The 9,977-nt window shown below is 42.1% G+C and overlaps 1 protein-coding gene across 1 annotated transcript; it reads left to right on the top strand.

Moving 5' to 3' along the window:
- Positions 1-792: 792 nt before the first annotated feature.
- rcn1 (reticulocalbin 1, EF-hand calcium binding domain) lies at positions 793-7,607 on the top strand. The gene is made up of 6 exons (XM_019895926.1): positions 793-1,249; positions 2,324-2,517; positions 3,208-3,386; positions 5,364-5,424; positions 5,647-5,846; positions 6,774-7,607. Exons 1-6 carry the CDS (start codon positions 1,029-1,031, stop codon positions 6,879-6,881), a joined length of 963 nt encoding a protein of 320 aa, XP_019751485.1. The 5' UTR covers positions 793-1,028; the 3' UTR covers positions 6,882-7,607.
- The last annotated feature ends 2,370 nt before the right edge of the window (positions 7,608-9,977 follow it).

The following is a 9,977-nucleotide window of genomic DNA, read 5'->3' as shown; positions in this document are numbered from 1 at the left end:
AGTATGATGCTGTGGCTGATTTCTACGGAGCCCTTAAGGGGACATGGAAGAATAAAAAACTTTGCGTCCCCTCGTAAAGTTTTGCATTCCCTCGCAAAGATTGCATTCCATCGCAAAGATTGCGAGATATTGCAAACTTTTTTTTAATGGCTTGGTGTACTTCCGGGTCATCGTCCGGGTAACTGAAAACAACAAACATGGCATGTTTTCACCCGTTGGCGAGTTTCATTGAATTTTACTTTGATAATTGGTTTGAAATACAAAGACATTAAATCTGTTCTTGATTCTCCTCCATGATTCTCTCCATTCTGAAGTAGCGTCCTCTCTCAATCAGCGGTGCATGAGAGTGAAGCGGACATGAGCCAAGCTGACCCGGAAGTACAAAATCACGCATTGAAACAAAAGCGCCCCCCCCCCGAAAAAAAAGATTGCGATATCTCGCATTCTTTTCGAGGAATGCAATCTTTGCGAGGGAATGCAAACCTTTGCAAGGGAACGCAAAACTTTGCGAGAGAATGCAAGGTTTTGCGAGGGAATGCAAAACTTTGCGAGGGAAAGCAAAGTGGTTTTTTTTCTCCATGTCCCCTTAGGGGCTCCGTAGATTTCTGAGTTAGAGAGCCAAAAAACATCCACAAATCACACAATAAGCAACCACATCCTTTAGCTGCAGCGAGCTTGCAACGTGGCGCCGAAATTCCTCTCGCGTCCTGCTCACCAATGGCATGTGTTCTTACAGAGAAGCGTGGGTGAGACCCTTTTAAGCTCCGCTCTGATTGGCGAGCTAGGAGGAGACCGGAAGTTACCGCCTGGTTCTGTCCCTTCCACAGGCAAACTGGATTGCGTCAAAACGTAAAACATTGCAACCGGGGTCTTTGCAAACCCGTCTCCTCTGGCCTTAGTGTGCCACAATTGAAGCTGTTTAATGCAGATGCGTGGTTAGCACTGAACGGCAAAAGTGAAACCATTTAGAAGCGGAAGGGGTGAAGTTCCAGTGGTTTTCTTATCACAAAAGACCGTGTTCGTTCTTGATGGAGACGTTCAACTTGGTGTGCGCACTGCTGCTGTGCACCGCCGCGGCCCACGGGAAGCCCACCGCGAGGAAAGAGCGAGTTATTCACGAAACCAACCTAAACGAGAGGACCCAGGAAGACAACAAAAGCTTCCAGTACGACCACGAGGCCTTCCTGGGCAAGGAGGAGGCCAGGACGTTCGATCAACTCACCCCGGAGGAGAGCAAAGACAGGCTCGGGTAAGTCAGGATGCCTGACCCCTTTCACACCCTCCGCCAAAGTAGAGCCTCCGAGTGTGAGCGTGAGTTTTGCTTGTAAATCACGCACATTCACTCCACACTACACCAGCTGAACAAATGCCTCGCGTGTAACTCTTCATTAATATTTATCAACAAAGCGCGAGTGCACGACAAATATGTGCAAAGCATGTCAGCGAATGCGAAAAGTTTATTATTGTGCCGCCGGCATATTCCTACACACCTAATGACTTGATTTTAATTATGGATCATCATGAAAGAAGCATTATCGTAGCCGCAACATACACGCCATGCTTCATTCAAACGCATGATATTGTTTCTTTTTATGCTTTGTCGGCTCCTACGTGGCGAAAGGGGCCTACTGTGAGAGTAGGAGAACCCCTTCGTACATCACAACGTGGCAACTGGATTCTAAGAATACTTGGCTTAAATTGGGCTGCCGCCCCTCCCACTCCAACTCCCCATCTGAAGTTCAATCTCCTCTCATGGCATAAAATACAGAAAACAATTTAAGTGTTAACAGTTTTGAAATGCATGCCCTGTTGACAATATCTTGCTGTCACTAAAATGGAAGATTATCTTATAATATCACTTTGAGGAAATTAAAAGCCTCATTTCCACAGTTTTCCCAAAAAGAGACAAAGCGTGCTTGCATCAGGCTTTTTATTTTTCATTGCCAGTAAAAGTTTCCTGTAAAATGGACACATCAAAATGTATAACAATCAACAGCATATATTTAAATGACACAATGTTCAACCAAAACATTTGATAACCAAAGTCAGATAGCATAATGCTAACGTATAATGCTAAATGCTGTGAACACGCTAGCGGAAGATAGCAGCAATGTCACTGTGATTATAAGCCTTCAATTAACTACTACTTTAACACACACACACAATCTAGAACGTGTTTTGTAGGACATAACGGTTTCCACTATCTTGGTCAGGCTATCCGCTTGTAGCTCATAAAATCTTGGGAGGTGGTGTTAATTGTAACCCAGCACTGATGGAGTTTCAACTTGCTTTTTTTGGGGGGGGGGGGGCATTCTCCTTCCAGTAAAATAGTGGGGCGGATCGACAGCGATGCCAACGGCCTCATCACCACAGATGAGCTCAAAGCGTGGATCAAACGTGTCCAGAAGCGCTACGTTTACGAGAATGTGGCCAAGGTCTGGGCAGATTATGACCTCAACAAAGACGACAAGATCTCTTGGGAAGAATACAAGCAAGCCACATATGGATACTACCTCGGTAGGAAACACACTCCTCGGGATCATCAATTCACAGGATAATTGGGGCCTGGTCCTTTTCTTATTCTGAATCAACTCAACATGCACAAAAAAATCACACATTTGTATTTGGGTGCATCCTGGTGTATTTTAGGGCTCTTGAAGACCACCCCCAAAAATTCATTTCGTCGAACCCCTCTGGTAGCTTTGAAAAAAAAATCCCCCGACACCAGTTTGGCCACGCAACACAAAATTGGGTGCACTTCTCGATCATTACAGGAGGCATGGACATGTCTGAAGAACCCATGCCGAAAATTGAACAGGAAGTCGGCAATTTTGGTTTGAATCCCAGGGCTCACACTTTAAGGAATTCCTCGAAGGAATTTGCTCAAATAAACCCCAATCGGAAACAGATTTTCGAAACCAGGGGTCTCCAACCTTTTTTTTTTTTTTTTTTAATTGTGCGCTACTTGTGTGGTACTGATTAATGCGAAGATCTACCAGTTTGATGATGACTTTTCAAATAGGACATTTGCTCAAATTATTTGGGAGTAAGTGATTTCATTTCCTCCACACAAAAAAAGAAAAATCAATAGATTTTACCATTCACACATGTGCGAGTGAATGAAAAATTTTCTCGTTTTGTCTCATACTTCGGGGGCAAAATGGTCGCGGGGCATTCATCTAATTGAAACTGTTCTCATGTGCTCAGCCAATCCCGAAGAGTTTGACGATACGACAGACCAGTTCAGCTTCAAGAAGATGCTTCCCCGCGATGAGAGGAGGTTCAAAATGGCTGATCTGAACGGAGACCAGGCGGCTGACAGGGAAGAGTTCACAGCCTTCCTGCACCCTGAGGAGTTTGACCACATGAAGGAGATTGTGGTGCAGGTGAGCCTTTTTCTGAGCACGTTGTTATAGAGAGGCACGTGCTGGTTGCGGCAGGTCCCATCAGATGGGCTGCTTTGATAAATATGCAAAATTCTGATGCTTCCAAATCAAATTTTAAGTCTGCCCTTCAAATGATCGTTTGTATATTTTGGGGGAGAGCGTCCAGAGGGACGGACTGGCTGTCCCATTTAACACTCTATCGTTAAATATGAATTTGGCCTCACGGAACAGTTGCGTGGGAAATGTTTCGCAGTGAGGCACTATGCTGCCGTGTTCATAAAAGTTGTACTACCCATTTGACAGAGTTAATTATTAAAAGGCTCATTTTTATGATGTCACCAAATGGTACTGAGCAACTGTTCAGCCTGTGGCATCTCTCCGATAGTGCCAAATATGGCTGAAACTAATAATCGATCCATTTTTTTCCAGTAGCCATATGGTCCAATTGCTGGAACAGATTCCTCTGTTGGAACACCTTCTTTGACACACCACATCACTCGTGATGCACCACAAGACACTTGAAAGAAGGCTTGGTTGCAGGTTAGCTGCATTGGACAGTTTAGCCTAATGGGGACTGAGCCCCAACATCACTGAGCCATTTAATGATAATGGACTCTCTTGAATCTTGTGGTGAGGTTTAAAATAAGAATAAAAAATATTTGTGCCATGTTATTACTATTTTTTTTTTTTTTTTTTTTTTTGAGGAGGTGGGTGGTGCATCACTGGTGCCTTGAAATATGAGTGACCTGACGTTTGAGCTTTACCAGCCGACAAGCGAATATTTTTTTGTCAGGTGTTTCATTTTTTTTTTTTTTTTTTTTTGGTCAGTTGAAGTTGACTGTCAAGAAAAACATGCCTCCACACATTTTCCAATCTGCTTACAAGCTACACATAAAACAGAGAATTACATGTGTAGATTTAAAACGACCACATGGCTTTGCTTTATAAATGCCTGCCTAGCTAAATAATAACGAACAATGCAAAATGCCATAGACGGACGAAGGAATAGCATCAATTTGGCAGTGTTATAAGGCTTTAAGCAACAAACATCTGAACACATGTAGACAGACATAACAATATTCAGAGGTAAATATGCTTTATCCTATGTGTAAAAACATATAATTTTACTCTAGTTTACACTACATAGTCACTGATTGTAGTTGTGAAACTCGTCTTTGTTTTTGTCTGCACGACTCTATAATACTGCCCCCCTGTGGCCTAGTCATGCGTATCAGAAGAGCTGCAGTGAATTAACAATGTTGTTATTCATCTCACATCAGAACATCAGACAAGTACTGTCCTGTTTATAAAAAAAAAAAAAAAAACGTCCATTTACATCATCCACCTCATGTTTCTAATTATACACACCAACTCAAACCGAATGTGCTAAAAAAGATGCATTCGTTTGTTTAGGTTTGATGTTGACATTTCCAGCAAAGTTTCTTACAGTGTGTACAGTATGTTTGTAGCGTGCAAATGATTTGATTTAGTTCTTACTGAGCATTCCTCCAACATGCAACTATTCCGACTAAGTTTAGAATATTGATGGAGCTTGTTTATTATTAGTCAGATGTATTCTACACGTCTGTTAAATATTAATCAGTCTTCCGAGTGGGTGTCTCACCTACAGAAAAATCTGCATCTGTGAGTTTATCGCGTGTGGAGATGAGTGCGTGCGTTGCAAGCCGGATACGTTGGCATGCGGTTGTTCACTAATGTCCTCATGTCTCATCTCACAGTGGACAAAGACATCTTTAGGTGTTTGGCTACATGCTTTAAATGTGGTAGGAATGTGTTATTCCACATCGGCAGAGCTCCTTGTAATTGTAGCGCCAGTGTGCCAGCCCAGCTGTAAAGTGACCCTCATGTTGAGTCGCACTGCCCAGGGCAACTTGTTTCTGTCTTTATTCGTCCAAGTGAACGTTCCGGCTGCTGTTGACCCTCGTTAGTGACATCACCTCGTTGTGTCGAATGCAGGAAACCCTGGAAGACATTGACAAGAACGGCGACGGACATGTGGACGAGGACGAGTACGTTGGTGAGTTCAAGCAATCAGTTTCAACCAAAGCAGGTTTATGTTGAGTAATTGGAAACAAAAGTGTGCTTCAGTGCCATTACAGAGGACTGGGAAACAAATGGAAATTGAATAAGAATTTTCCGGAAATTGAGTACAAAATGCCGTTTTATTGATTATTGTACCATATTTGGAGGGTTTGACTTGGAATGTTATGTTCATAACAAACGACTTATCCGCTTTCAGCCGACATGTATGCCCATGAAGACGGCGGCCCAGAGCCAGACTGGCTCAAGACCGAGAGGGATCAGTTCTCCGACTTCAGAGACTTGAACAAAGACGGTAAAATGGACCGGGATGAAATCCGCCAATGGATTATGCCGCAAAATTATGACCATGCCCAGGCTGAGGCGCGACACCTGGTCTACGAGTCTGACCAGGACAAGGTACAACTTCTCGGCCTGCCATTTTGTGTTTTGTGTGCTTTGTACAACGTGTGTGACTTTCCTTCACAACGCCTGGATTGTGCTGAGCAGAATAACGCTGCTGGGATGACGTCTGTGTTGATGTAGCTCAATTTTCTTTAGCTGACGTCAGGTTGTTCTTTAGATTGCTAACTAGTTCAAACAAAATCGATACTGGACACAATTTGCCTCAATTCCTCGACGATCCAAATAAACAATTTAACGAAATTATAATAAGTTTATCCCAAATATTTTTACAAATTCAATATATCAGAGATGAAACTTCATTTGTCCAGTTAGTATTACATGAATTGATTGTAAGGTTGCAGTGATCGAGGATTGTTCTGATGATCAAGTATTCAGATAAAAGTTAATTTCGCATTATCAGACACCATAACGTGCAGGTGAGGTGCATGTTTTATTGTCGTCTATTTCCTACTTTAAGATCTGCGATTTATATGGATTTAAAAGGCGGTGGCTGCCTTGATGAGTGACATTGGTGCCAGAGAATAAGCGACTATAAACCGACTAATCTGTTCGCCTGCGTTTTAAGTGACTCGGTGTGAGTTGTGGCCATCAACAGCTGGTGTTTGAATGCGTCAATCACATCTTTGATTTCTTACCGTTAGTTCAGGAAAGTGATTGAAAGTGCATGGCTGTCTGTGTCTAACCACGACAAAACTTGCAAGGCCATTTCCATACGTTGTAACTAGCGATAACGGGCTACATTGCACTCCTTATTTCTGCACGGGATGGTACGTGCGATTGCAGAAACATTAGCCCGTGTGGAAAAATGATCCCTGTAAAGATTTTAAGATTTTGCCTCAACATTTTTTCGAAAACAAATTATTTGATTGAATCAAATGATGTATGCAGCCCTAACAGTAATTCACATGACATTGTTTTCAGGACCAGATGCTGACTAAAGAAGAAATCTTGGAGAATTGGAACATGTTTGTCGGAAGTCAAGCCACCAACTACGGAGAGGACCTCACCAGGAACCATGATGAGCTTTGAGCTTCACTTCAGCTTCTAATGTGTGCGTGTTGAGGTTGAATTGATATGTTGTATGGCAGAATCTCCTAGTCTTGTTTGACCCTCTCTCTATGTCACACTGTTGGTTTAAGAACCATCACTGTCGGTAACCAACAAGTTGGAGGACTTGTTGATCCGAGCCGGTCCTACCACTAACACAAAAAGGTGAAAAACGTTTCAATGTGTTGCTCTGTTTCTGACATTCAGGAACAGAAAGATGACGTTCTTCCAATCATTGGTGCCTTTCGCCGACTTGTCGGCTTCGCTGCCTTACAAGCTTTATGAATAACTTTTTGATAACAACGTTAATGTGAAACTGTAGTTCAAAGAACTCAAGTTTATTTATTTACGTTTTGGCTCTGGTGAGGCAGTGTGCGTTGGTGAAAAATGTTTTTAATGTTTGAACTGTTTTTCTGATACGATGTACAGTGATGTTTTAACTGCAGTGTCTTTGCACATCATGGTTTGTTTGACGTAGTTTAGCTCATGAAAGATTTACTCCGATTTTACGTCTATTTATTTGTTAAAAGGGCCAAAAATGTCTCCTTACCCTACCATCTTTTATTGTTTGTGTTTCATTATTTCAAAACACCACATTTATTTTAATAGCTCACATTAGCGAGGAGTGGCACGCAGTAACATTTCTTGTATTTCCACATTGAAAAAAAGGAAAGCTCAGTTGTGTACAAATAAACAAACAAACACGTATCGTTTTGGTCTCCATTGAATCTGTCTTGCATGGGTTGACTACCAAGTTATATAATGATCTCCCCCCGCCCACCCCCATCACCACCTCATAGAAAATACTGAGCTGAATTCTCAAATGATGAGCTCATGCTGACTTCACACAGAAGACGGTTGAGATGCATTCATCTTTGGTGGTTCCCCTGCACAACCATTTTCGAAAGCTCTTGTCACGGGTGAGCTGGGGTCTATCTCAAATTAAAGTGGGTGAGAGGCCAGGCACACCCTGGATCGGTCGCCAGTCAGTCACATGGCAGAGATGCAACCGTTCACACCTATGGACAATTTAGAATCATAATAAGCATGTTTTTAACACTCGGGAGAGAGACAGAGTACCCCAAGCATGGGGCAGTTACCGACAGAAGCGTGGAACTGCCAATGTGGAGTGAAAGTTTTAATTGGCAAATATGTTTTGATGTGTAGGCAAGTACATTCAAATGTGTTTAAAGATGTTTAAACAAATTCACAACTATGTTCAAACATACCGTCCATGTAAAGTATATTTTCTATCATACCACAGGCTACTGACTCGTGCATGTGCAAGTCGTAGAGGGTTTTTTTTAAAGCATTTGCCCTACACTTTACCAGTATGATCAAAAAATTAAGTATACATTGTCTATTTGAAATTTTTATGATTTATTATGTTTCTAGTGCATGATTTCCATTTGACATTTTGTCCCCATCATGCCACGGGGTAATCGCATCCGCAAGACAATACCCCCTTGCATTTTTAGCATTTAGCGTGCAAATATGTTTGGACATATTTGAAAGTACATTTAAATGCGTTTAAATACGTTAGTTTTTGCAAATATGTTTAAACGTATCTACAAATTCGTTTCAATCTACTTGTCAGTCAAAACATGTAACTCCAAAGAAGACGAATAGATGAGGAGCTGCATTGGGAGAGAAACATAAATGAATCAATAGCACCATAATTCCACCAGATGGCGGCAAAGTTATTTCATTGCGTTGACCTGCGCTCAAAAACAGCAAATAGCTGAGTTTTCAGTCAATAATGGAGGACGGATTTCAAAAATATGTGAATTCTGAACTGTGAATATGTGGCGGTTCATGACACTTTATTTACTTTACGAACTTTGTATATTGAGCTGTTTGTAATGATTTGAAAGAGTAACCAGAATTAGAAACTCTCTTCTAATATATCCAGAAAATCGGACTATTTTGGCATCCGTCTAGAACGGAGATGAAGCGCAGTCCTGCTTTACAATTTTCCGCCGTCTCCATTGTGACTTCTTAACTCCTTGAACATCAAGAACAAATGGACCCTGTCGTCGGCGCTCACGACCGATTGGCGTCTACACACTCCTCGTCACACGTTAGCACCGTAGAGATGCAGAGTGAAGCTGACTGGCTCTCGCTGCTGGCTGTTGCCGTTCAAAACAGTGCCATGTAACTGAGAAAGCGTCTCCGCCACCCAGTGTGTCCCCTCTGCCTGCTCATGTGGAACACATGGATATATGTGTGCCACTTAACAGGACAAGTCAAGCGGGACCAATGCGATAAAACTCATTAGGAACAAGGGGACAGCACGATGCATGTGTTGTTCTGCCGCAGTCTTCGACCCTATGCCAGCACACTATGAGCAATGTCTGGAAAGCTTGTTTTTCTTGGGTCTCCGCTGAATTAATAAGACATTTTGCTGGATTGAATATGGGGGGGTCTATGCGTAAACAACAATGATTGTTTTATAAAAACTCACACAAACTTGCCCTTGCCCTACATCCAAGTAAAGCTATAAATGTGAGCTAGTCCAGTGTTTTTGGCAGCTAATAAGAATAAGAAAACCTTTATTCATCTCATAATGGACAAATTCCCAATTTACAGCTGCAAAGTTATGAAAGGAAGAAAGTAGAAGAACAAAAAGTATAGGAGCTGCTGTAAAGGCAGCCACTCTCGCGGCGCCATCTTGAAGTCAAAATAACATAACAAAATAATACAACACAACACACAATATGTGCGTCCTTATTGTAGACCGTACAAGCGGCTGTAGGAAAATCAGTTTGTGACCCCATGGGGACAACGTTATTGGTGGCAGTGTGAGTGAGAGTTTGACGGCAAGAGAGAATATACATTGATATAACCGCCGATATATCCCGAGCTCTGACCGGAATCCCTTTTAAGAACATTAGTTTGTTTATCCTTCAAAACGGTGGCTTCAAGCTGTTTAAAGCCACTCTCAATGAAGGTTACTGTCAAACTAAACGTAAAACAAAGAGAATGACGTGTATTTAAAACGAGCATGTAACCACTGAGGTAGTGCTACAGTTGTGCCCATTCTTGCATCCTTCATTTGAGTAATTAGTCAACCAAAGA

Source organism: Hippocampus comes, unplaced genomic scaffold, assembly GCF_001891065.2.
Source record: "Hippocampus comes isolate QL1 unplaced genomic scaffold, H_comes_QL1_v1.1 scaffold80, whole genome shotgun sequence".
Taxonomy (NCBI): domain Eukaryota; kingdom Metazoa; phylum Chordata; class Actinopteri; order Syngnathiformes; family Syngnathidae; genus Hippocampus; species Hippocampus comes.
The sequence above is the reverse complement of the archived record's forward strand: the minus strand, read 5'-3'. Positions and strand labels throughout refer to the sequence as shown.